Here is a 27,516-nt window from a genome sequence, read left to right as displayed (position 1 = left end):
GCACGGTCTTGCCCAGGCCCATCTCGTCGGCCAGGATGGTGTCAGTGGCCTGAGCCCAGGAGAAGCGCAGCCAGTTGAGGCCCTCCAGCTGGTAGGGGTGCAGGGTGCCCCCCGTGGTCTCCAGGTACTCTGGCTGGCGGTCAAACTTGATGGTGGGCTGCAAGGCAGAGGACCACAACCCCATTACAAACTGTCACTGGAGGACATCGGGGATCAATCAACGGTACGAGGTCACGACTGACGTGCTGAGGCTATTGTGAGGGGAGTTAAGACTGGAATGCCTTTCTGAGAAAGTGATGTGTGTGTGTGTAGTCATTTCTTACGTCGACCACTGGGTTAGCAGGGGGCCTCTCAGTCTTCTTCACTTTAGCAGTCTTCTTCAGCTTCTTCCCAGGCCGGCCCTCATCACCCACCATCAACTCCCTGAGGGGGGGAAGAGAGAGAGAGACAGAGAGAGAGAGAGAGAGAGAGAGAGAGAGAGAGAGAGAGAGAGAGAGAGGAGAGAGAGAGAGAGAGAGAGAGAGAGAGAGAGAGAGAGAGAGAGAGAGAGAGAGAGAGATGAAGAGAGATGAAGAGAGATGAAGAGAGATGAGAGAGATGAAGAGACAAACATAGATGGCTGATGTCTTAGGAGTCTGATGCTGTGTGTGTGTGTGTGTGTGTACCTGTGGTTCCAGTAGGTCTGCTTGTATACGTCAAACTCTGGATGTCCATCTCCTCGCTCTCCCAGGAGGCCTGGTCGTAGGCCAGGTCTCTCCACTTGATCAGGTAGTGGACGTTGCCCTTCTTATCCACACTGAAGACATTAAGACCGAGGAGAAGGTTGATGTAGCACCACAATAACAGTGGTTACCTTCATCAGACAGATGCATCGTGACGCAGTGTGTGTGTGTATATGTGTGTGCACGTGTGTGTATTGTATGTGTATTGTATGTGTGTGTGCTGTGTGTGTGTGCTGTGCGCGCTGTGTGTGCGCGCTGTGTGTGTGTGCGCTGTGTGTGTGCGCGCTGTGTGTGTGTGCGCGCGCTGTGTGTGTGCGCGCGCTGTGTGTGTGCGCGCGCTGTGTGTGTGCGCGCGCTGTGTGTGCGCGCTGTGTGCGTGCTGTGTGCGCGCTGTGTGCGCGCTGTGTGCGCGCTGTGTGCGCGCTGTGTGCGTGCTGTGTGCGCGCTGTGTGCGCGCTGTGTGCGCGCTGTGTGCGCGCTGTGTGCGTGCTGTGTGTGCTGTGTGTGTGCTGTGTGCGTGCTGTGTGCGTGCTGTGCGTGCTGTGTGCGTGCTGTGTGCGTGCTGTGTGCGTGCTGTGTGCGCGCTGTGTGCGTGCTGTGTGCGTGCTGTGTGCGTGCTGTGTGCGTGCTGTGTGCGTGCTGTGTGCGTGCTGTGTGCGCGCTGTGTGCGTGCTGTGTGCGTGCTGTGTGCGTGCTGTGTGCGTGCTGTGTGCGCGCTGTGTGCGCGCTGTGTGCGTGCTGTGTGCGCGCTGTGTGCGCGCTGTGTGCGTGCTGTGTGCGTGCTGTGTGCGTGCGCTACCTGTGGTTGAGCACGCGATGGATCATGAGCCACTCCATCTTGACCCCGTAGCGGTAAAACTCCTCCTCCATGTGGACGTACAGAGGGTCCTTGTTCTTCCTCTTGCTGCTCTTGTCATCGTCCCCCTCCAGCCCAAAGTCCACCGGCGGGGGCTCGTCCATGTCCGTCTTCCTCTGGTAGTTACGGAACATCACCTGGCAGTTCAACTCCAGCTGCAGAGGAGGGGAGGGGGAGAGATGACTTCAAGGAAAAGGGAGGGACGTATGTGTGTGTTGGTGTGTGTGTGTGTGTGTGTGTGTGTGAGAGCCACGAAATCTTGTCATCAGAAATGTTTCCGACCGCAATGCAGGAAGTTCTGGGTCTGTTTGTGTGTGTGTGTGTACGTGTGTGTGCGTGCGTGTGTGTGTGTGTGTGCGTGTGTGTGTGTGTGTACGTGTGTGTGTGTGTGCGCGTGTGTACAAGTGTTTACCTGAAGCTCCTGCACCCAGGAGCAGTGCCAGTAGGACATGTTGCACCACTTCACAAAGAACTCCCTCTCCCGGCGGCCGGCCAGCGGCGGGGGGTCTGGGGCGTCGGCCGCGAGGTCCTCGGGGCGGGGCACGGGCAGGGGGGCTGGAGCATCCCCCCAGCGCCACGTCAGAACCTTCTGGACTTTACCCTTCATTGCGGGGCACTGTGAAATGGGTTGGTAGATAGGATCATGCCCTCAGCTGACATAAAACGTACCACAATTATATGTTTTATTGACTTATACATGTCGGGGGAAAGCTGAGCTCAATTCATGAATACGTCACGGAAACACAAAAATAACTAATTATCACTAAACGGGGTCGACGGTAAATTGTGATTAATCCATCAAAATTGCAGCAAACAATTACAAGGGCTACTTAAATATGCGAATTGCATTGACAGTCTGAGTAAAAACTCTACTTGGTTATGACAAACGTTGTGCAAAATAAGAAGTGGTATTAAACTGTAGTTATATTTATTGCACGTATTTTGGTCTGCATCATCTTCAACTGTGGCACAGAAAATGTGTGTGTATAGGTGTGTGTGTGTGTATAGGTGTGTGTGTGTGTGTATAGGTGTGTGTGTGTGTGTACATCAATTGGTGACTGATGTTGAGATGCCTCGTGTTACAGCTGCAAATCAACTTGCAAATGTGATGCAACTGATTTTTTGCTCAGTTTTTTTACCACCCACGTGTACAGCAAAACACCAGCATTTTCTCTCACACACCCACACAAGCATTTTCTCTCACACACACACACCCACACACATTTTCTCTCTCACACACACACAGACAACCATTTTCTCACACACACACACACACAGCAAAACACCAGCATTTTCTCTCCCACGCACGCACGCACGCCTCACCGTGCAGCGAGGGCAGATCCACTCCCCGTTGGGGATCTCCGGCAGGGGGGGGTTGAGGCAGTGGAGGTGGTAGGAGGAGGGGCAGGTGTCACAGCACAGCAGCTCCCCCCCGTCCTTGCACACCCTGCAGAACTCGATGTGGTGGTCGTCCTCCTCCTCCACCCCGGCCTCCTCCCTCCTCTCCTCCTCGTCCTCCGCCTCCCCCTCCGACAGCTCCTCTCTGGCCTCCCACTGGATCCCCTCTTTCTCCTGCAGGGGGAGCAAGAGAGACGGCAGGAGGGAGAGAAGAAAATGTGTGTGGGTGGGGGGGTGGGGGAGGGAGGGAGGTATGTGAAGGGGGGGGGCAGGGGATCACGGTTGCCAAGAGAGGGGGGGGTGTAAGTGGGGGGAGGAGAGGAAATGGTGGGTGGGGGGGGTGGGGGGGGGAGCATGCATGTGTGGTGGAGTGTGGGAGGGAAAGGGGAGGGAGGGGTGGGGGGTGCAGTGAAGGACAAAGGGAAGGGGAGAGGAAAAGAACAGCATGGAGAAGGACATGGACAGAAAATTGTCAAAATCACGGCGCTAAGCGAGCTCTCCTGACCACACCTCGAACGACACCGACCCAGGACAGGTGCGTGTGAGCAACAGAGACCACGGAGGTCTGTCTACACTAGCGCCTTGCAGATTAGCAACAAGGCTTAATGTCAGGCTGGTATTTTTAGACTCAGATATCATTCCATCCACATTGTAAAACATCTACGCACGTGGGGAAACAACTGCTCTCAAAACTGTCCTTTCTTCACCCAACAGATGACCACAAAACTGTCTAACATTGACATGGCAGTCCGGTTCGGTCCGGTGTGTGTGTGTATACGTGTGTGTGTGTGTGTGTGTGTACTCACACAGTGAGGGCAGTGTGTGTGTGTGTGTGTACTCACACAGTGAGGGCAGTGTGTGTGTGTGTGTACTCACACAGTGAGGGCAGTGTGTGTGTGTGTGTGTACTCACACAGTGAGGGCAGTGTGTGTGTGTGTGTACTCACACAGTGAGGGCAGTGTGTGTGTGTGTGTGTGTACTCACACAGTGAGGGCAGCTCCACTTGCCCTCAGGAGCCTTCTCCATGTCTGGGTCCAGACAGACCATGTGGTAGGCGCGGGGGCAGGTGTCACACAGGATGATCTCCCCGCCCTGCTGACACACCTCGCAGTAGTCCTGGTGGTCCGTCTCATAGCCATCCCCGTCCTCCGTCTCCACTGGGACACCAGGAGGGGGGGCAGTAGCATATCGGTAAACCATATGTATAAACTGAACTTACTTCGACCTTCAAACACAGAACTTTTACAGTCAAAACTGGAATAGCGTGGCTTCTAACTAACCAGAAATATTAAATTACAAAATCATCAATGAGACCACAAATGTAGTTTGGCTTGTTCTGCCAGTAACCCTAGGTTCCAGACAGGAAGTGACAGAGGGCTGAAAAGTTTGGGTTTCCATGCCAACCTTTCTTCTTCTTCTTGGAGCTCTTGGCCTTCTTCTTGGAGCGGCTGCTTCGGCTGTTGGAGCCGTCCGACACGGCAAACTCCTCAAAGTCACTGTCCACATCCGGCTCGTCCTCATCACTCTGTCACCATGACGCACGACGAGAGAGAGAGAAAGAGAGACAAAGAAAGAGAGAGAGAAAGACACAGAGAGATACAGAGAGGGAGAGAAAGTGTCACAAATAGGTAAGACTGACAAAATAACGAGGGCTGCGGTCACACTCAGAGCAGAGAGGACTGGTGTGGAGGTCCTTACAGAAGAGCGCTTCCTCTTGCTGTTGAAGCCTCCCAGTTTGATCTTGAGCGGAGCCACCTTTTTGGGCTTGGGCTTGGGCGGGGCCTTGGGTGTGGGTTTGGTCTTCCGGCGTGCGTTGGGACCTGCAGGTGACCGCGGAAACACAACCGTTAAACACAGGGTCACACAGACACGCCGAGATCCTGACCGTTCAAACCGGTCAGCTTTCACAAGAATCCCGAGCGCCCGACCTCACCTTTGCCCTCTTTGGTCTTGGCCTTGCGGAGCGGGGGTGCGGGGGGCGGGGGAACAGCGGGGGCTGGGGCCACCACCACCACCGGCACGGGCGAGGGGGCCGGCACGGGCGAGGGGGCTGCCGCCGGCTCTACAGCTCCCTCTGCCACCACCATGCTCTCCACGGCCGCAGCCACGCTGGCAGCGGCCAGGGCTGCGTTGGCGCTGGCACAGCCCTTCAGAGAGGGAGAGAGAGAGGAGCAGAACCAGGGTGAGTGGCGATGCCCTGTGAGGGCCAAACGTGTCAGTGCAGGTAGACACAGCGCGCGGTCAGTTCAGGGTTCACGAGCACGCAGTGACGCTCAATCGTGAGAAGCGAGAGTCACGCGTATGTAGCGCTCACACGGTCTACTGTCAACAGCCTTGACAATTAGGAATGTCGTCGGACACATTCAACGACGACAGATTCGTTTTACGGACTCTGGGTGCTCTGACCTTCAGGGGGTTGTTGGTGCTGAACTCTCTCCACTTGGCCATCATCAAGGTCATCATCTTGGACACGGCAATCTTGGGGTTCTTGGCTGCTATGAGGGGCCTGTGGAGAGGAGACACACAGACTGATGCATCCAATACGCGATCAAAGGAGCAACAAGCTCGTACGTCAGTGTCGGCTGATGTGAGTAGACTACCTGACGAACTGGCTGAAAGCCTTGTAGTTGGTGAGGGAGCTGTAGTCTTCTTGAGTGAAGACATGGTCGATGTCCTTCATGCCCCAGTCATCCAACAGCTGGGTGGAGCTCTTTGGCTGAGCAAAACAAGTACAGGTAAGGTTAGGAACGTCTCTACAACCCATCTGAAAATGTAGTATTTAGGTGAAGTGAAAGGTATGTACTGTCTTTGGGTGTCTGTTGAACCTCCAGTCTGTACCTGGCTATCGTCATCATCCTCGTCTTCCTCAGGTTCCGGGTCTTTCCGCTTACTCTTTGAGCTGGACGACGTCCCTCCACCTTTCTCCCTGTCTCCACCCGCGCCTCCTCCTTTCTTCTTGTCTTTGGCTGAACTGGAGCGTTTCTTCTTCTTCCTCCCGGGGGCGTAGTCGCTCCCTTCGCTCTCCGACCTCACACCTGCTCCTTCCTCCCCGCCCTCCATCTCTACCGCCTCTGACCCCATCATGGGCTCTGGGGAGCTGACGGGTATCTCCTGAAAGACAGCAATTAAAATACACATGGTCTATTTCCTATTGACTTAATAAACAATATTAGAATATACCATTTCATACCCGCAAATTGACTTTTAATATCTTGAAAGTGAAGGGAATGTGACCGACAGGTGTATTTATTCACAGTTTCATCATCTACAACGTCATATTATTACCTCTCGAGCGGCTCTTTGCCTCTTGCTGCTCCGACTCTCGCGGCTCTTTTTGGCTTTCTTTTTCTTCTTTGACTTGGGCAGATCGACGTCTGACATAACCTCTTCGAGCTCTTCATCTGCAGGTTAAAGCCAACGTGGTAAATGAATGCAGGATATTTCATATTGTCAAAGAAAAGTAGCTTGCTAGATATGACCAAAAAATCTACGCTAGCGAAGTTTAGTAGCCGATATTTAATTCGTATTTGACACAGAGGGCAGCATTTGGTTGGCGACTGGCTAGGACAAGTATGAAACCTACAGTCACTTTGTTAGCTCTGGATCTTGCTAAGTTGTTTGCAACCATGTTTGACACGCACGACATTGCATGTGATCGTGCACGCGAAGAAGCTTACTCGCTAGCTACTTGGCAATAACGCAAATAACGCACATTAAACTACATAAACCACACAGCACTGCTGACAGCGAGCTTCCGCCGGTGTTGGCTAGCTACTTGTTCACTCTGTTTTCATTCGAGTAAGTTTGACAGCTGAAGCAAAGCTTCGAGAAAAATAGCGTGCCAGCTGGGTGTAGTTACTGCACGCACTTGGTGGCCTAGCTAACACAAGCCGACTAATCATGTTAGCTAGCTAGCAAGCTAGCTACCAACCTGAAGGTAGCCTACTATAGGTTTAACTACAAACTGTCTTCTATCTTACCATGTACAAGTGAATGGCTCTCCGTAGGTCCAAAGTCTTCCCTTTCATCCTCACTTCCCGACATAGTTAAATATTTAAGAGTTTATTAATACAATTAATCCCTCTCGTCGACACCCCCCTTGCCCGATCTTGTCGGCGAGGGAGGAGGGAAAATGACGTGTGGGTGGTGGAGAATGGAACGGGGGTGTCCAGGAAGGGGGGAGGGGGGCGGTGGGGCTGTAAGGAATAAAAAAGAACATGGAATGAACGATCAATTGCCTACGATAGCGAAACAATAACTAGTCTACATGTTAACCAACTGTGTGCTGGCTGAACTATTTAAATAGTAAATTAGCATTACGTCTTTATTGTTTTCGATTTGCATGTGTCACTGCAAAAAATGGACACCCGTCAATCATGGTGAACTGAATAGTTACATTGTGACAGACGTGAGATACTGTCCCACTCGCGACCTAAAATATTATGTCATTTAAAGCTTTCAAGTATTGCAACTAAATCCCACTGCACTTGTGACAAACTTACTGTGTTGTCCCGAATTTAGATGGTTCTCTTGGTTTGATAACAAGTGTACCTTAGTGGTACTTATGATATTAAAAATACTGTAAAATCATCGAGAAAAAAAGGTGCAGTTAATTGTCCCGCTAAACACGTTGCTCACACCGTCCTCCCCTTCTCTCCCCTAACCCTCAGTAGCTAGCAGAGCTTAGCTAACATCCACACAAACACACAAAGGGGGCAGACATCCCATAATATTCCACCCCTCCGTTCTATAACACTCACAGAACTCTGCATAGTTACCTCGCAACGGACAGACCATAATACTCAGCCTGCCCCCACCCCCTCCACCACACTCACACGCACGCATGCACATACACTTCTACTACACGCACACACCCTTCCCCTTTCCACTAGTCCCAGCCCCTTAGCAACCCCGTTGTCATGGAGACACTCCTCCTCCCGCCCTCTCAACAGACCATAATACTTCAGCGGCATACATCCCATAATAAACACAACTCCTAAAAAGACAGGGAAAAAATACCAGTCACATGGTCTCTAGGGAAACTCTAGGCCACTGGCGACAGACCATAATATTCACAGACTGTCCACCTGGCATGTTCAGGATTGTACCCAGAAGACCTTAAACAGCCCACATGTACCAGGAAGCCTACGCATTTAGCCTGTGCTGTACACACAGAGTATCTTACTACAACATGCACACATGCTGGACCAAGACACATCACAGTTGCAGAACTTGTGAGTGCCGTAAACTGGGAGTTCTGTACTGTACAGTTGTTCCTGTCGAGGATGCACCTGTCTCTGAATTAAACCGAGCATCTCTTGACTCTTTAACAAAAGGGCACCCGGGAGAGCTGAGTTTTTTCTTAGTGAACTGGACCCCAGACACACTCAGACGCTGGATGTTCAGTACCTACAGCTGCAGCATACCAGGTACAATCCCTCAACAGTGGCCTGCAACTCCTCTGACTCAGTATGAACCTGCTCAGCTTTGACAGTATTATACCAGGACTTTGGGCTTTGTTTGTGAAAGGTCCTCGCTTCAAGTAACAGGTAAAAACTTTGACACAACATATAATATCTCTTTCTCACCACTTGGTACCACTGTGCTCTATATTATGGTAATCCCGGCGCTCAGAATTGACCAATCACAATGAGTTTGAAAGGGGGAGGGGAGGGGGAGGAGGTGTCACAGCCCCACCCAGGACATCCCATAATATTCTTCTCCTTATATGAGGAGACTTGAGATATTAGTTGGCATCGTGGATTAGCAGCTGATGCAGTGGAAGTGGGTGAAGGCAGCAACACACACAGACAGACACACACACATACACACAGACAGACACACACACACATACAGACACACACACACAGACACTGAAACCGTCACGCTCTAATGTCTTGTCAGTCAGCATGGGCAAAGGATTAAACCTATAGGCAGACAAGTAGACAGATAGGTGACGACAGCTAAGAATGTTAATACACACCTTTCAAGAAATAGTGGTTGGTAGAAGCATAAAAGCACATAAGCTATACACAATAAACAGGTGGCCTTCAACCACACATATGAGGAGGGAGGGGTGAAAGTCTCATCAGAATGGGGGTTTAGTTCAAATAAATCAGTTCAAATTTAACATTGAGTAATTAAAAAAAGAAAATAGATTTACATTTGTTTTATAAGTTGCATTTTTATTATCTTTCACAAACAGGTCGGCAGACGAACATACATGCAGACTGTTGTGCAGACATACTAACATGCCATTCGGGAAGTCACCGATCTGCAGATGGAACACGGTCGAAGTCGTTCTATCCAAGAATGTGTGCTGTGTTCTGGACTCCCTCTACAGGTCATCAGTGACAGTGGTCTGGAGGAATATGTGCTGTTGGCCACACAAGGAATTTAGAGTTGAGAAATCTCAGGCGGTCTCCAAATAAGTATTTATCTCCACCTGCTGTTACCGGATGATCAAAACCATAGGGGAGACTCGAGACATTGAAAAGTCAAGACATTTAGAGGTTGGGTTTTTAGGTGTTTCCCTCATATTAGCAGATGGACACCCCCCAGTATATTACCTCACACTGTGCACCAAAAGCCCCTAGCAGGCCATTGTCTGTTATCATCTGGTGGATGCAATGCCGTCCCTCTCCTCTCACACGCAAGCACACAATGAAGAGGACGCGCACCTCTTTCCATACTGGCAGTGTTCTCCCCTCTACCTCCTGCGTAACAGCATACATCCCATAATATTCAGAGCCCCCCTCCCTTCCCTTATCGCGCCCCCCTCTCCTCCTCTCTCTCCCCCCCACCACCATCACCGATGTGCACACCGCTCAGCACTTCCTCTACACCCCCATCCCCTTGACAACACCTCCAACCCATAATATTCATACACATGCACGCGCGCACACTGGCGACGGGCAGTGCATTCTGCCTCAGCTCTGACGTGTGCCTTTGCTGCATGGCTGAGTACCGAGTCTAGGCCATATGTGGCTGTTTCATTCTTTCTCACCTAGGGAAGGCTGTTGTTTTGTTCCCTTGGGGATATAGAGGGACAGAGGGAGAGGAAGGATCACATTCCTATCCCATAATGCCATAGGAAGGGCTTGTCCTCGTGCAGTTCATAGTTAGCCAAGGCAGCCGTTTCAGAACGAGGTCAACTGGCCATCCAATAATAACCATCACCCCCCCGATGCACTTCCAGTGTGGAGATACTGGGATGGGTTGCCCTGGGTTCAGCAGAGTCGTACAATTCATCTGAAATAGCCGTGCCCCCTACATCACTCACTTATATCTTCACAAAGAAAAAGAGTCTTCAGAGTGATCAGAAAAATAACACATGGTACCCTCGCAGTGCAGTAAAGTTAGCCATTGAGAGAGTACCAAATGGCAGGTGTATGCACAGGTTTCCTCACAGGCACAACCTCCAGGTTCTACCCACCTGCCACCTGGTTTTGGTCATTCGGAGAGCAAGGCCATCGTGGCTTGATAAAACGAATGCAAACAGAGGGCTGGATAGAGATAAAGAACAAGAGGAGTTATTTACGAGAGAGGGGCGAAGGGACGAAGGGACAAGCACAACGGAGGCGCCGGACATGACAGCGGCAAGCTCATCGCCATGGTGTTGCCGGGGGATACAGAGGAAGACGTCACTGAGACACAAAAGAGGAATGCGACGTGGAAGAGAGAGGAGGAGGGTGGGCTAGGGGGTATTGAGGGTGGGAGAGGGAATCAGGAGAGGGAAATGTGGGATGGTGGAGGGAGGGGGGGGAGGTTATTTATTAATTTGTTCATGATGGACTGGGTTTCATAGGGTTCAGGTGGGCGAGACACTAACCGGGGTGTTGGCCTGCAGACAACAGAGCTTTGTTTCCATTCTGAGACTGATTCAGCAGAGCAATAACGGGCTGCAAAGCTGGTCCAGGGTGAGACGATGCTTGGATCTGGTACTGACCCATTTACAGCACATCTTCAGGAGCTGTAAAGTTCATGATAGTTGATGACATCACTGTTCCCATTCACACGTTATTCTGAGAAACTTGAGGGATTCACTACAATGCTCGAGCATTGCAATACAAGGTAAACGGAACAATAACTTAAGATAAAGTAGTCGTAGTTTGTAGTCATGTGATGACGACTGCACCCTTACACCTGTGAATAGTACCTGACAGGTACTAGGTTCTGTACTTTGGTTCTCTATCTTCTCTACTCCTCTAACCCAAAGAAAATATTAATTTATATTACATAAACATATCTGAAATGCGCTTCGCCTTTAACAGGTTTTTTTTCCTAGCCTTCCTTTAACACCCCAGTAGTCTCCTTCCACACCTCTCCTTCCCTCCCTCCTTCCATCTCGTGATTTATTTCCCTCAGTTCCAATATTTGTCGTTGGTGCGTTTTCTTCCTCTTGTCTAAATGTCACCCCTTCTTCTAAGACAATATAGAGAGGGAGAGAAAGAGAGAACGAGAGGGCAACTGCGGGGGAGATTGAAAAGGGGGAGGGGGCAACTCGTTAAAAGAGCAACAAAGTTTGGGAAAATTAAACATTAGGTAAGACACTTTCTCACATACATATATACAGGAAAATGCTTTGAGTGGCGATTCTTGAATGAAGACTGGCTAGGATGGTCTCACGGGTTTCTGTTGGCGATCTAAGTCAAATACATAGTGTTCCTGCAATGGGAACCTGGTATTGCTATTGTACCACACAATTAACAGGGACATGGTCTCACAGGGTCTCTTAAACTTCTTGGAAACAGATGCTGAGCACACACACACGCAAAACACACACACACTCACAAATGGATGCATAGGAAGAGGCTTAGGCGCGGACATACACTTTAAATGACACACACACAAACACACACACAGTTGAATTAACCATTCAGCAGAATTCTGACTCTCCATCTCCGGTCCGGGTCACATATTATGTCCTGTGCTAAACATGCACAATGGAAACCACGCCATTCCTCAGTGTCAATGTTAATGTACTGTAGTGTAACCATTACCCCCTCCCTCTCTGTCTGTCACCCTACATCACTCCTGTTCTCTCTCTCCCATCCCTCGCTCTCTACCTCCTTTATAACCCATCACTCCCTTCCCACCATTCTCACTCTTCCTTTCTGTCTTTTACAGGACTGGACACATTCGTTACCTTAACAAGGGGAAGAAACCGAGGGAGCAACAAAGCACAGCCGCAATGCTTCTTTTTTCCTTTTCTTTTTTGCATATTCACCGGCTCACCTTTGAGTGACTATATTGGATTCTGTTGAGTTTTTGTAGTGGCATAATTGCTGAATTTTTGAGCCGTTTTGTGCGTGAAGATCAAAATAGTTCTCTCCAAAACAAAATAGAACAAAAAAAAAGATATTTTTGTCATAAATGTAAGTGATTTGTTTGGTCCGAGACATTGGATATCTGGGCACATCTCTCTAAACCTGTATCTGGATGACTTAAAGTGTATGACGATAACTACTTAGAAGCATGGTTCTGTTTTTACAACACTGTGGAAAACACTGTGACAACATTACTACTACTGTTCACTGAGAATTTGGAATAATTTTCTAATTAAACGTGTCTCAAAAAAAAGAAAACTTTTGAATGACAACTGGACATGAACTGGTAAGTGACTAAATCCGTTGCCTGGCTTCTGGAAATGGGTCTGGTTATCAGTGTCAGCGTTGACAAGATTGTGAAGTAGAAAAGTGAAATTACAAATTGGATAGCTCCCTCTGCTGTATGTATATAAAAATAACAGTTTTGAAGAGTTAATTCTATATGTTTTGTATTTAAAGAAATTGCACTGGCAGGCTACCTCTGTCACAGTGGAAAAACCGTGAAACAGTAGAAATTGAAATCATTCAAATAAAGGTGACAAAATGGTTACAACCTTAAAATGTCACCTCCTGAGTTATGTTTTTGCATCAACAGATATGAGGGGATCATCCCCAAGCAGAGAAGCAGGAACAGAATAACAAAACTAGAACAGATCCCATCGTCTCAGGGACAACGCGGCGTAACCGTGGAAACGGGCAGACTGCCGCCCAAGGACACCGACTGACGCACGGAGACGGACAGACAGACAGTCTGATGCCAACTGTCTTCGCTGTCAATCTCACGGCACAACTCCTCCTGCTGTTGCTATGGGAAACCCACCCAACCATGGCAACCAACTGGCTGTAAGTCTGGCTTTTGGGAGAGAAAGAAAAAGAGGGAGTTTGTTTGTCATGCTATAACTTTTAAAAGATGGTGACGTGTCTCTAAATCTCTTTCTGTCTCTCCCCTTTCTCTCTTTGTCTCTCTCTCACTGACCTTTTCTCTTTCTTTTGCTCTCTCTCCCTCCCTTCACTGTGCGCTCTCTGTTGCTTTTGTTTGGTGGTCTTCCTCTCTCCCTAAAACCCTCTTTCCATCCATGCCCTCTTCTCTTTATCACACCCTATTTCCCCCCCGCTCCCCTCTTCTCCTCCCTTCTCTCCCCACATCTGCCTTCCTGTGCTTTCCCGACCCTCCCCTTCTGTCTCCTCTCCCCATACTACACTCCCCAACACACACACAACACTGTCCCCCATGTTTGTCTCCCCCCTCCTCTCTCCCAGCTCCCTGGCGAGGCTGCCTCGCTCGCGGCCTGTGTCAGGTGTTGCCCCTTGCGGGCGACTGAAAGGTCTGACGGCAGGGCAGGTGGGGGTGTGCAGGGCGCGGGGGGAGGTCATGGAGTCCGTACGCAAGGCAGCCGAGATGGTCATAGAAGAGGTACAGATTAGGGAGTGTTTTTTCATTGGATGTCATGTTCTCAGTGTCAGAAACGGAAGCAGGGTCTTCATTGTTGACACCAATCTTCGATTCTGTCTGTTTTTCTTCCTGATTCTGATGTTCTGTTGTGTCTGGTAAACACCAAGCTCTGTCTGACTTTGCTATGTCTTGCTCAGTGCCAGCACCAGTTCAGGAATCGCAGGTGGAACTGCTCCACCACGCCTCGCGGACTCAACGTGTTTGGCCGAGTCATGAACCAAGGTGAACTTCAATGTTGTCCAAACAGGCTGATAAAGTATTAACTCTCCCCTGTAAGTCCAGAAAGCTACCACTGTATGTTTAAGTCTAAACGTGAAAACAGCAGTTTGCATTAATAACCTTTACTTGTACAGAACCACAAGTTATCGAAAGCCATCAGTTGTTTTTTTTATTTAATTTTTTATCTTGTCAACCAGGCACGCGTGAGGCAGCCTTTGTGCACGCCCTGTCCTCTGCTGCGGTGGCGATGGCGGTAACGCGAGGTTGCAGCCGAGGGGAGCTAGAGAGATGCGGCTGTGACAGGAAGGTCAGAGGAGTCAGCCCTGAGGGTGAGTCAGAGGAGCCATCTGGAATCCTCTACAGAGATACCTCCTCGGCTGTGCTTCAAAAAGAGAGACTCGGCACCTGTCTCCCTGGAAGATAGCAAAGTAGAAGGATACATGTCAAGCTTTTCCGAGCAGCCTTTCTTTGGTCAGAGAGTCCTTTTAAAGACGTTTTTTTTTTTCACGGAAGCCCTGCTTAGTCAAAAATGTAATTTAAGTAAATACACAAAACACGATATTGAACGGTGTCGTCGGTGTGTTGTCACTTTGAACCTGCTTTACAGGATTCCAGTGGTCAGGGTGCAGCGACAACCTCTCCTATGGTGTGGCCTTCTCCCAGACGTTCGTCGATGAGCCTGAGCGTGCCAAAGGGCTGTCAGCAGGACGTCCACTCATGAACATCCATAACAACGAAGCGGGGCGAAAGGTCCGTCCCCTATCCCAAGATTCATTCCCATCTTGAAGCCCCCGTTTGGAGTGACTGTTGGCTAGTCTGTCTCTCTCTGTCTCTCTCTGTCTCTCTCTGTCTCTCTCTGTCTCTCTCTGTCTCTCTCTGTCTCTCTCTGTCTCTCTCTGTCTCTCTCTCTAGGCCATCCTCCACAACATGCAGGTGGAATGTAAGTGTCACGGCGTCTCGGGCTCCTGCGAGTTGAGAACCTGCTGGAAGGTCATGCCTCCTTTCCGCCGCGTGGGCGCTGTGCTGAAGGAGCGTTTCGACGGCGCCACAGAGGTACCTGGCTGTCTTCTCCAACTTCTGGCCTGACCAGGGGCCTGTTCACACCAAGGACGATAACGAGAACTATAGGCCTAACTATAACCATAACTTTATTTGCGTCCGCACCAACCTCTGCGATTAGCTTCTCAGCAATGTCATTTTAAATGCGCGAGCGCATTAAATTAGGATGGATTCTGATTGGTTTAGTGTTTTATAGTTCATCAGCTGGACACAAAAAAAAGGTTTGAAAGTTATCTCTCAACTATATCGTTCCGCTATAGTCGTCGTTATCGTTGTGGTGTGGACTCTGCTATTCTTTTAAATATAGAACGATTCTTAAAACGGTATCTTTATTTATAGTTCACGTTCTCGTCCGTTTGTGTGAACTGGCCTTAACAGAAGAAGTCTAACGAAGCCATCCCCTCCTCACTACTTTATTTCCCTCTGCCCTCTCATCAGGTTCGTCTCTCCCGCATAGGCTCCAGGACGGCCCTACTGCCCCGTGATCCCCAGGTCAAGCCCCCCGCCGCCAGAGACTTAGTGTACCTCTCAGCCTCTCCGGACTTCTGCCGTCTTGACCCCGACAACGGGATCCCGGGTACCGCTGGCAGGCGCTGTAACGGTGAGAGACTCTCTCAAACTAGTGAATGCATGTTTCCCTGTTCCAGCCTCCAACGCAACCGATTCAAATGAATGGGTCGTTATCATTAGGCTTCTTCTGAGCTGGATAACAACCCATTTATTCGAATGAGTTGTGTTGGAAGAGGTAAAAATCTAAAACATGGAGGGCAGGGGGTCCCAGAGGACCAGGATTGGGAAACACTGTTGTAAGGAAATCGTTTTTTTGTCTTGGACAGAATTAAAGTATTTCCTTGTGCCTCTTCTCCCACCTCCAGGTACCTCCAGACTGGCCCCAGATGGGTGTGAGCTGGTGTGCTGTGGGCCAGGGTACCGGGCCGGCAGGGCGGAGGTCGTCCAACGCTGCTCCTGCAAGTTCTCCTGGTGTTGCTCTGTCCGCTGCCAGCAGTGCAAGAACACGGTCCTGATCCACACCTGCAGAGAATGAGGGAGAACCCCAGCTATGCAGAACCCAAAGCATTGGTCAGGAGGAACATGCTTTAAAACGCAATGCCAGCACATTTCAAACACGTTAATCAACACAGATGCCCTTTAGGACACAACATACATCGAGCGTTCTAGAATGTGACGTCAACTAGGCATTCTAGAACACAACGCAAACCAGACATTCTAATCCACGACACTGCCCAGACATTCTAGAGCACTGCTTAGATATAACTATAGACCTGACCAGACGTTCCAGAAGGCAGTGGTGAGGGAAGTACTGCTGTACTGAAAGTGTGAGGACAATTACCTCTGTCAGGGCTAGCCTGAGAAGGCCAAGTGACCTCTCACATGACCTCTAGTGGCAGACTGTAGAGTTAGACTAACCCGTAAGGAAAGAAGGATAGTTACTGCATTAATCTTCATTCCAAGTCTTTTCAACACACAAAGGTGCGCCCTTTTAGTCCAGAGTTTTCCACAAAAAACGAGGGACCATTAACCTTGTATGGGGCAGTAAGAGGTGGCATCTGTTAGGTGATTCACACTTTTATCCTTCAGAGGCACGCACCACAGCATAAGCGCATGCACAAACCCACACAGTTAATATTAACTCTAACTGACAAAGCTTTTAAAGCTGAAATTAACCATAACTAACAGGGGAAACTACAGCGCCTACTTTTCTTTTATCCATCTTCATAACTATGGTTTGATAGCATTCAGTAGGGTTAGCAACAGTCTTTGTACATTTACCTGTATTTATGTCTTTGGCCTTAATTCTGTCTTTATTTATTTGTATATCTGTCATCATGTGTCCTTCCTAGCCTTCATACACCATCAGAAACCCCTAAACAGTTACCTAGTTCATCGGCCTCATGACAAACACTCACGATGTTGCTGCTGCATGTGTTCTGCACAGTTGGCTTGGTCAAATAAAGGTATTTTCAACTATCATTACCTGTTGTGTTTATGAAACGCTCAAAAAGGTCTTCAGCGGTGTGTGGAAGTTTGTACTTTTAAATACCACATGGACATAAATCTTTTTTTTTTTTTTTAAGAATAAGGCTACTTGAGAAATCAAGTTTGTCAGTTAGACCGTTTTATTACAAACGTGATTACAAACACCTAGGCGTTTACTATGAAAATGTTATCATCTGTAATAATTACCACTGCTATCAAGATTAAAATCAGCTATGAAAAATATTACAGCACATCTCATTATATTATCAATTCTAATCAAGTTGGTAGCATAGTCAAAAAACTCAAGTTTCGAACTGAAGAACCGCTATAATTTCCCCGTAAGAACAAACAGGCATACAATTAATACAACATACACAAATAAGGAGGAGTAAAATATAATAAATTCAGTTCAATGTGTCACCTGCATAAGGCTATGGAATCTGAGGCCAAAATGCACATGGTGTTCTCAAAGTTCGCTATGGAGGAAAGTGACCATTATAGCTTGCTAACCTGGGCTGGAGCGGATCAAATATATTGTGTGTTCTCTTTTTCACAACTCAAAGTGACTACAAAAGAAAATTAAGTTGATTGAGTGACTTCCCCCTTAGTTCTTTCCACAGCTAGGCACAAATGTCCCCAAAGGGTAACAATTAAGGCTGAAAACGTCCTTGTTTTCAATTGTAACCAGCTGCAGCCCTTGAATGTAAATATTGGTTTTGGAGTGGGGGGGTACAATGGTGCTAGGCAGGGGAGCCCGCCCTACCTATGTAAGGGTTGGGGAAACACTGCAATTTAAAAAAAAGAGTATCTACAGAGGGGGGGTAGAATGGAGATTAAAGTTCAGTTGTATTTGCTCTCTTTTTGCATCTACTGCATAAAGGAATCCTGGTTCTCTCCCCCTCTGACAACACATAGTCAGAAGGCACAATTATTGTATACATGTATGGAATGTGACTCAAAAGTCATGTCACCTCGAAGCCAGCTCACTTTTTTTTGTCCTGTCATGCTGGCCATTGATCTGCTTCTCAAGTTTGTCGCCTCCCCCTCCCGCTCCTAACAGTTTCCTCGCGACCTCAACCAGTTCTCTGCCCCCGTCTATAGCAGGACGCAGCGTTTCTTTGGTTTAGTCTCTGGAGGTTCCAAAGCAGCAAGGATGGCCTCGTCAAAAACATTTTTCAACCCCCTCTGAGAGAAAGACACACAGCCAGAGCAAAAAGGTTGGTTAAAAAAAAAAACACATATGTAGAAATATATATGTTTAAATAAAAGATACAGTATAACAGTATATACACAATGGCCCCTTACCTGTGTGAGGGCGGAACACTCCACGTATTTGACTGCCCGGAGGTCACGGGCTAGCTTGTCTCCACTCTCGGGAGACAGGGGGCGCTGTTTATTTTTGGCGAGCTTCTCCACTGTGTTGCTGTCGTCTCGCAGGTCCACCTGGGTGCCTACCAGCAGGAAGGGGGTGCGGGGGCAGTGGTGGGAGATCTCAGGAACCCACTGTGTGTGTGGAGGCGGGGGGGGGGGGGGGTCGGAATCATAACATGGTTAGAAGTCAAGCAATATTGACGTGATTTTAATCATGATCAAACTTTTCATGTCAACAAACACAACTGCCCTAAACAGTTTCTGATAAATACAATTTTTAAAAATAACTACTTAACCCTTGTGCTGCCTTCGGGTCACATGACCCAAAGGTTCATAACGAACCACCGTTGTGTTTACCCAATTATACCCAATACAAAAACAAATATTTTTTTATTTATTTTAACCTTCACAATGTGGGGGGTCTGAGACAGCCTGACGGTTAAAAGAAAATGCTTCACTTTGTTTTTGTATGCGGTAAAGTTGTCGCAATACAACGGTGGGTCACAATGACTGATGGGTCAGAATGACCCGAAGATAACACAAGGGTTAAGAAATGAAACTTAAACTCCTTTGAACAAAAACACAAAAAACAAAACATCAATATTCATTTATGGGCCATTGTAAATGCCGATACCGATAGTTTGGGAAATGCCCAATATCGGCCGATAATATCGGGCCGCCAATATATCGGTCGGGCTCTACAACCAACACAATTGCCCTAAACACCCCCAATTTCGAAACAATTCTAAATTCAACCTTTGCTCCCACATGAAGGGCAAGCGATACTGACCTTCTCACGGACATTCTCAAAAGAGGAAGGAGATACGACTGAGAAACAGACCAGGAAGACGTCCGTCTGTGGGTAGCTGAGAGGGCGGAGCCTGTCGTAATCCTCCTGACCTGGAGCCAATCAGAAACAAGATTAAATTGATGACGTCCCTAAACCCAGTGTTTCCCATACATTGATTTATTTGTGGCGGCCCGCCACAATAAAAAAATGACAGAGGCAGTTAGTGATGTCTGCATGACTGAGAATATAGACATTCCTGATCAACCGAACCGAAATAATTCTAGCCGAAAAACTTCTGATTGCAACATCACAGGCGCACTCGCATTACTTGTTGAAGTTCCAATCTACACTCAAATATAAATCACATTATGTGGGAAACATTGAAACCAGTTAAGTCATCAAGTTTGTTGGTGTTCATCAAACGTATAATCAGTTAGGCCAGAGCAAGACTGAATAATGGTACAGTAAAAGGGCACTAGTTGTTAAATGCAGAAAGACCGTTGGAAATTAGACCGTTAGAGGGAGTCAGATGGCTGAGCGGTGAGGGAGTCGGGCTAGTAATCAGAAGGTTGCCAGTTCGATTCCCGGCCGTGCCAAATGACGTTGTGTCCTTGGGCAAGGCACTTCACCCTACTTGCCTCGGGGGGAATGTCCCTGTACTTACTGTAAGTCGCTCTGGATAAGAGCGTCTGCTAAATGACTAAATGTAAATGGAGAAGAGATGCTGTACCTGCTGTGTCGAAAAGCCCGAGTGTATACGGTTCCCCTCCAATCATCACTGTCACAGCATAGTTATCGAACACCTGCAGAAACGTAACCAGTTAGAGGAGGAATGAACCAGTAATTAGGTTCTCCTTTAAACATTCACTTCTATTCAAAATTAACAAACGCAAGAATAATAATACATTTTATTTCCAAGGCGCCTTTCTCAGCACTCAAGGACACCATACAAAGGTACAAAAAAACATTAAAAGCAGCAGAAACAAATAACCACGATTGACAAAATTACTGCATATCGCATTTGACAAATGACTCCTGAGTAATAGGGCACCTATCAGTTCATGTTCTACAATCACTACTCCTCTCAATCCTTACCGTGGGAACATATTCTGAAGGGAATTTGTTGGTTGTGTAGGAAATTAGTAGACAGGTCTTTCCTACGGCACCATCCCCCACCACTACACACTTTATAGTCTGCATCTACAAGGAGAAAGAGGAAGCATTAGGATGATGTACATAGTGTGTGTAACATTATCTACACAGGACACATTACAGACTTGGGAAACAGGTTACTGTAAGTGTCCATTAACATTGATAACAGGTACATAGGTACTGCTGTGTGGCAACATATTACTAAGATTACGTGGTATATTTTATTACACGGGGAAATTTGGTATGGAGAAGGAGGAGCCAACTGCCCTTAACCCCTCCCCCATATCGTACCTTGTTTCACTTTTATGTTAACCTTCCCCTCTAAATCGTTATATTATGTAATGACACGGACATTAATATAAAGCGAAAATGCTGTTACTACAAGTATAGCCAAAACTTTACCAGGAAGTTAATGTTAAAGTAATGTAAAGTGCTATGATTCCATTTTACACAGCTATAATACAGCCTATAATAGCTACGGTCGGGGGATAGCCGTAAAACAGAGGCATTGCAACATCAAATGGTGACACTAAGTTACTAAGCCACATTGAGAAACTCAATCAAAGTATGTAATGTATTTAACGTTACACAATATATTAAAAGTATTAAAAAGTCGGAGTGGAAATTCGTGCTTCCATTCATTCTTCTGCATTCTTGCATTCCAAATATTATTGACGTGGTTTACAATCGTCATTAAGTTGCATACATCCTAGCCCAACCGGCAATCGTTTCTTGGCAACCAGCTACTTAGTTAATACAGAAGATTATTAGATAATTTTCTACTGCTAATTTACAGGAAATTTTACAAGTTGACAACTGGAAGAGATCATTCATAAACTGTTAACAGGGGGGGACCGTGTTTCCTTTGTAGATACAGATGTGATGGGAACCAATGTATTATTAGAAGGGTGTTTCAAGCAGGCTATCTAGATTTCATAACATCATCAAAAGTGTATCGGGGCCTCAACACCATGATGTTAGCCTGTCTCTGAACACTTTCAGAAGTTAGTTCGCACACTAGGCTAACAAAAAAAACGAATTTGCCCCAAACCATCTGACCACTACTAAAGCAGTAGATCCCAGATAAACAAGACTGTGTTATTCCGCAGAAATGTTTTAAATGGCTGTAGCAACCAGGCAAGACGACAACCTAGCTGGCCCATCGCACAAGCTAAAGTAAACGAGCTAGCTCTAAACTTGCTCGCTCGGTATTTTCAGAAGTCCATGGGCATAGGCAACGGTAAAGTAAAAGTGAACCCCTTACTATGTCAAGTAACTATTCGTACAGGTTAACAAGGGAACTGACATGTCCAAATTTACCCTTCCAGACATAACTAAGTTTAACATATCTTCTTTATATTTCGTAAAAGCACTCACCGTTCTCTCCGGCAATTAGGCGTTGGTTACATCCGGGTTTGCGTCAAACTACTGCGCAAGCGCTAGATAGTCTTCTCCTTCCTTTTCTGTATTTTGCAGTAGTTAACACAAATTCTTTACAGTACTGCCATCTAGAGTGCGTCAATTTTGCCAGTTGCGTTGGGAAAACCGAAGTCATTCTGAGATATAGAAACATTTTCAGGAACTGACTGTACCTATGCACTGTCATGGCCACATAACTTACAAGCCACATCCAAGCAACATAATGAATCTACCCTTAATTAAATCGCTTTGAAAACGTTGAGAATTTAGGGGCCCGGTCAGAGACCCCACAGGAAAGTGCAATCCATCACATCTGTATATACAAAGGAAACACGGTCCCCCTGTTAACAGTTTATGAATGATCTCTTCCAGTTGTCTCCAATCGATCTCAAACCCTTTTGCTATGGTTTTGAAGGGGCCCTTCTGAACAAGTGCATTAGCACCATAACCAGGATTATTTGGGGTGTCATAGAAACCTACACTGTTATCTTTTCTCCCAATCTTCAGAAATCCCATCGTCAACCTCTTGGCATAACAGTATATACTCATAGTGTGTGCATCAATGATAATAGTGTACGCTTTTCCTACGTTAACTCCCTAAGGTGAAGGTAAAACATTTTTTTTGTTTGTTTTTTTAACTCAATTTGGCCCCAGGTATCTTGCATGCAGTTTTGCACAAGGGCAGGTGCATGATGCAGATCACAGAGGCACGTATGAACGCCATTTCAGCATTCAGTCTGCGTCATTTCCGGATGTTGCCTCCCCCTTTTTATTGACATTTCGCTTAATTCTAGCTTGAGGGCTGCAGGCGTGTACGGGGTCATTTGATATTTAAAAGGTTGACATATACCACCACGACTTTTGAACGGATTGTTTAATGCCGTGTTTAAAGGAGAGACATCTGAATCGGACGGCCGGCTGAATTATTGTGGAAATATCAACATCTTTCTTGTTTTGGCTTCCTGACGTTTTTGCTTCCTTTGTCAGCCTGACTTCCGTTTTCATGTGCAATCAACAGTGGAAAAATAACTTGCTGGGAAAAACCTACCTGGCTGTCAAATGATTTAGGCTCTACTAAGGCGTGAACAAAGTACGATTTACATAGGTATTTTGGTGTGCCTCGAAGCACATCTATTTCAAACAGTTAACTGTTTTTAAAGGATACCATCGAAGGTGCACTGAGGCCAGAGAACCGACTTTTTAGCTAGCAACGGCTAGCTAAATTAGCTTTTTGAAGTAACATGTTTCGGTATTTAAATGACGTGGATGACAGCCCTTACATGATGTGAGTATTACTTAACGTTAACGTACTGACGTAACCTAATGCCATATGTTACGAAATAGCTGATTAGTGTCATCTAAATGGTTTTACTTTTATAATTGGGTGTGTAGAAATGTTAGCACTAGCTTGCTAGTAGCTGCAATTGTTGCCGCTGTGTCCTCCTGAGCCGTCCTAAGGCCTTGTTGTGTTTAGCTAGCTGTATAAGCTTCACTCTCATTGAGTCATAAAAATAATCTCGTTTTACCAGTACATGTTACCATATTTGTTAAATAATTAGGTCATTTTAGTAAATTACCGTAGTGTCATTGAATTGTGATTGTTTATAATGTATCATGAGCTAGTTCATGGATGTGTGTTTGATTAAGTGCAGCGTTCTCACACAGGTAGACTAGTTATATTCATGGTTGATTTTTACCTTCAGGGATCCGTTCGCTGCCCACCGGCAGCAGATGAGAAGTCTGTTTGGTTCGTTTGGTTTTGAACCTTTCCCCCTCAGTCCCCAGATTCAGCCACCACGTGCACCTCATTTACAGGTATGTCATATCTCCCTCTATCTTTTAGTGTATGTCTGTTTATGTGTCATCAGATGTTTCTGACACATCTATTTCTCCTTTGAAGGCTGGTGCCCTGGCCCCTTATGGAATGATGGGAATGGTGCGTATTCTCTTTAAATATCCATTTTATAAATGTTCAGTCTCAACAACCACTTCTGAACTTCCATCTGGGAATACCAACAATATGTCTTTTGCTGTAACTCATCATTTGTAACGGCGTTTCCTGTTCCCCTCTCCATTATCCAGGGTGGAGGGTTCATGGACATGTTTGGGATGATGGGAGGAATGATGGAGAACATGGTAAGCATTTCAACATCCCTTTGTTACGTGATTACGAAACGTCAAAGGGGCGGCTTAGCCTTCGAACAACCGTGCCATCGTAATGGCTTTACTCTAATGATTCGGTCTCTACTCTGATGATTCGGTCTGCGTAGCAGGAGAGGATGTCCGGCTCCCCGAGCTGTCAGACGTACTCTTCCTCCACGGTGATCTCCTACTCCTCCTCGGACTGCGGCGCTCCCAAAGTCTACCAGCAGACCAGTGAACTGAGGACCGCGCCTGGCGGGGTAAGAGGGCATCTGTCCCAACTCCACACCTGTCAGAAATCAGTAGTAATAAAAGGGTTAGTTAAAATGTAGGCCTCAGCATTAACAGTGATTATTTTATGCATTGTAATAATTGTCCGTGATGGTCTGCATTGTATGGTTGTAAAGCATGGTTATGCATTGTAATTATCACCCGCTGGTGGTCTGTGATCTTTTAGATGTAGTCGAATGTATCAGTCTTGTGTTGTGAGAATTGAGTTTTTTGAATGATCTAATCCAGGGGTGGCCAACCCTGGTCCTCGAGAGCCCCTGTCCTGCATGTTTTAGATGTTTCCCTGCCCCAGCACACCTGATTCAAATGAATGGTTTGTTATCAAGCTCTGTGGAAGCCGGGTAATGACCATTCATTTGAATCAGGTGTGCTGGAGCAGGGAAACATCTAAAACATCTCGAGGACCAGGGTTGGCCACCCCTGATCTAATCTATCCGATCTAATCTGAACCCCTTACCGCCCTTCAGATCCGCGAGACACGCCAGTCGATGCGTGACAGCGAGAGCGGCCTGGAGCGACTGGCCATCGGTCACCACATCTGGGACCGCGGCCACGTGATGGAGCGCTCCCGAAACCGGCGCACTGGAGACCGCGAGGAACGCGAAGACTACATCAACCTGGAGGAGAGTGAGTGCAGCGCTCGGCACACCACAGCAACCATCTAATCACGTAGATTACCCCGAGATCGTCAAAAGGGGTTACCGGGTAGTTGGGTGTGTGTTACGGTGATTGGAGGTGTTCCTGTGTTATCTGTGTGTGCACCTGGTTTGAGGAGGGAGTGTCAACCATAGATATATATAAAGGGTAGATGTCTCATCCGCGTTGCCGGACAACGGAGTCGAACGTCCACACATGGCGGCCATCTTGCTACAGTCAACTCGCTCACCCATAACATTGTGTTGGTGCTACATGTACTTTTTAAATGTCCATAACCTGCTCAATTTTCAACCGATTTTGAAACGGTTTGGTTTGTGATCAACGTCAGAGATGTCGTTATGCCACTGCATACTTTTATTCTTAAAAAAACATAATTATTCATAAGTATGCAGTGGCATAACGACATATCTGACGTTGATAACAATATCTAAAGACATCTAGTCTTTATATATATCTATGGTTCCGGCTGTCTGAGTGTTAATGTGGCTTGTGACCTTCTGACCCGTCACCCCCTCCTGTTTTGCCTTCCTCAGGCGAGGCCGCAGCCTTCAACGAGGAGTGGAGGAGGGAGGCGGGGCGGTACCCTCCCCCCAGCGCGCGAGGGCTGGACTACGGCCGAGACCGGAGGTCAGGAGGTCAACAGCTAGCTCTCACCGCCCCTCCCAGCTCCTCGCCTCCGACCACACCCCGCCACGACTCCCCCCGACACCCCCCGCCCCCGACCCGCCCCCGTTACGACTGGTGAGAGGTAGGAAGGAGCAACTGTTGGAAGTGTGTGTGTGTGTGGACCCTTTGCGATGTGGATTAGCCATACCGTGCGTTGTTTTATGTTTGCAGAGTGATGGGAATGGTTGTGTATGTGTTGAGTGCTTGTGTATGGAGTAATACCCACATGCTGTTTCCTTTTACAAGATTTTGCCCTCAAGTCGGAAGACGGGGAGATGTCTTCTAGGACTATGGAGATGCACCCGTTGATAAATGTGTTTTCTACTCCCAGGGGTCAAGGCTGAGGAGGCAAGCCAAGCTGAAGGAGGAGAGGAGATCTACCTGATGCTGTGAATGAGGATGAATAGGGAAGTGGGTCATCTCGACTGACCATCAGAGATGTCTGATAGGATGATTGGACTGTCTATATATATAAACTATACATTTTACAAATACACACAAACACATGTCAGAACCCAGCACATTCCGTAGTTGCATTTCTGGTTCAACTTCTCTGCTGTTACCATAAACACACACACACACGCACACACGTACAGGAGTGCATACTCACACATGACATACACACACACTCTCACTTTGTAAATAGAAACACATTATCAAACTTTCCATGCGTTTTTTGCCCACCGCACTACATAAGTAAACGTACATGGCCACACTTCAGTGCATACATTTGCTGTACAGTCCATATATGTTTGTGTAGACACTAGTGTCTGTGGATTGAATTGTATACTGTTGACTAATTAAACTAATTGATTGAAAAACCATTAAACATTGTTAGATAATTGCATATGGTCTTGAGACTGTTTTTAAATGGACTCACTTATGTTTAGGAACAGATAATGATTTGAATTTAGCCATCGACTGTTGTGTAGTAGCTTGACCAATCATTGTATTATAATGTGCTTACAGGGTGCTTGTGTTTCAAGCACCCTGTTTTGAAATGTTTTGAAATGTGTTTTTGCCATTGTAAATACTAATTTCTGCTGACATTCCGTGAATTACTCACACACATTAGCGCCATGCAGATTCACACTCAGATATGCAGAAATCACACATCGGGTTTTCTCTTGTGTGCAAACCCGTGCATACGCTCTCCCCATGTCAGAGTAGCTGCAGATGGTCATGTGACTACCAGATGGAACACACCAGTGAGGTAGCCAATCAGAATGCTCCTCCCTCCCCCCCTCTCCCCTGGCATGTTCCCTCTGGAGCTCTCTCTATTTTTCTCTCCCTCACTCCTCCTGGTCATACATATACACACACACACAGACACACACACATACACACAAATACACACGCACAAGTACTCACACCCATGCTTACACACACACACATACATATACACACACATATTTTCACATCTATTTCTCCGTTCGTTCCCAAATGTCTTTACGCCTCACCAGTGCCCTTGTTAATTGCATCAGCCTTTCATCTATTTAAACACGTCTCTCTACAACCGCGCTGCTGTCCTCCACTTTCCTGTGCCTCCTGGGAGACGGGAGCTTCGAATACCCTGTGTCAGTCCCACAGATCCCTCCAGAGGGGACTTCTCGTTTGTCCTTCAGGTTTCTCGTGCTTCCTGACTTGTAATCAAGCTTCTCTTGTCCTTTCGATCCCCCTGAGGCTGGACCCATCCATACAGTATAACCTCACGCCCCGCAATGGGTTTTAGCGTGGGCGCGTGTCCTGTTATATTTAACGGTGTGAAAGCTACGCTAACAAAGCCTACTTCTCAGCCGAACGCCATTCCAAGCCTGTGTTTCCCTCTCTTAGCCTAAATGCTATGCTAAGCCTTTGCATCCAACAGCATGTTACTGGGTACCTGCCAATCATGACGTCTGTTTCCTCCTGCTTGCTGTGTGCACACCGGTTAATCAGTGCTTACATCACTGCTGACTAGTATTCATGACATCTGTGAAAATGTTGTCCCCTGC

At 47.2% G+C, this 27,516-nt stretch overlaps 4 protein-coding genes across 5 annotated transcripts; 2 read left to right on the top strand and 2 right to left on the bottom strand.

Annotated features, from left to right (window-relative positions):
- Window positions 1-107: 107 nt before the first annotated feature.
- chd4b (chromodomain helicase DNA binding protein 4b) lies at window positions 108-7,758 on the bottom strand. Its single transcript, XM_062465781.1, has 16 exons — window positions 7,479-7,758; window positions 6,957-7,172; window positions 6,262-6,377; window positions 5,815-6,087; window positions 5,577-5,692; window positions 5,383-5,482; window positions 4,910-5,123; window positions 4,675-4,796; window positions 4,381-4,501; window positions 3,961-4,133; window positions 2,902-3,150; window positions 1,991-2,194; window positions 1,522-1,733; window positions 666-796; window positions 324-423; window positions 108-157 (listed from the first exon to the last, which is right to left on the bottom strand). Exons 2-15 carry the CDS (start codon window positions 7,018-7,020, stop codon window positions 416-418), a joined length of 2,103 nt encoding a protein of 700 aa, XP_062321765.1. The 5' UTR covers window positions 7,021-7,172; window positions 7,479-7,758; the 3' UTR covers window positions 108-157; window positions 324-415.
- A 4,379-nt stretch (window positions 7,759-12,137) lies between these two features.
- Window positions 12,138-17,028, top strand: wnt4b (wingless-type MMTV integration site family, member 4b). The gene is made up of 9 exons (XM_062465865.1): window positions 12,138-12,591; window positions 12,901-13,148; window positions 13,566-13,719; window positions 13,896-13,980; window positions 14,175-14,306; window positions 14,585-14,727; window positions 14,890-15,030; window positions 15,475-15,637; window positions 15,912-17,028. Exons 2-9 carry the CDS (start codon window positions 13,060-13,062, stop codon window positions 16,079-16,081), a joined length of 1,077 nt encoding a protein of 358 aa, XP_062321849.1. The 5' UTR covers window positions 12,138-12,591; window positions 12,901-13,059; the 3' UTR covers window positions 16,082-17,028.
- A 123-nt stretch (window positions 17,029-17,151) lies between these two features.
- cdc42l (cell division cycle 42, like) lies at window positions 17,152-21,872 on the bottom strand. Its single transcript, XM_062465917.1, has 6 exons — window positions 21,725-21,872; window positions 20,291-20,395; window positions 19,926-19,998; window positions 19,196-19,305; window positions 18,340-18,537; window positions 17,152-18,219 (listed from the first exon to the last, which is right to left on the bottom strand). The coding sequence occupies exons 2-6, from the start codon at window positions 20,393-20,395 to the stop codon at window positions 18,130-18,132; spliced, it is 576 nt and encodes a 191-aa protein (XP_062321901.1). The 5' UTR covers window positions 21,725-21,872; the 3' UTR covers window positions 17,152-18,129.
- Window positions 21,873-22,514: 642 nt separating this feature from the next.
- Window positions 22,515-26,369, top strand: mlf2 (myeloid leukemia factor 2). Of its 2 annotated transcripts, none has more exons than XM_062465896.1 (8): window positions 22,515-23,051; window positions 23,470-23,581; window positions 23,667-23,702; window positions 23,849-23,902; window positions 24,037-24,168; window positions 24,667-24,826; window positions 25,390-25,597; window positions 25,854-26,369. In XM_062465896.1, the coding sequence occupies exons 1-8, from the start codon at window positions 23,008-23,010 to the stop codon at window positions 25,864-25,866; spliced, it is 759 nt and encodes a 252-aa protein (XP_062321880.1). In that variant the 5' UTR covers window positions 22,515-23,007; the 3' UTR covers window positions 25,867-26,369. The 2 variants fall into 2 exon arrangements, with proteins under 2 accessions (XP_062321880.1, XP_062321881.1); XM_062465897.1 differs by having other exon boundaries at window positions 22,516-23,051; window positions 25,390-25,604.
- Window positions 26,370-27,516: the final 1,147 nt, after the last annotated feature.

Source organism: Osmerus eperlanus, chromosome 7, assembly GCF_963692335.1.
Source record: "Osmerus eperlanus chromosome 7, fOsmEpe2.1, whole genome shotgun sequence".
Lineage (NCBI taxonomy): Eukaryota > Metazoa > Chordata > Actinopteri > Osmeriformes > Osmeridae > Osmerus > Osmerus eperlanus.
Note: the sequence above shows the minus strand (reverse complement) of the source record. Positions and strands in the feature narration are given on the sequence as shown.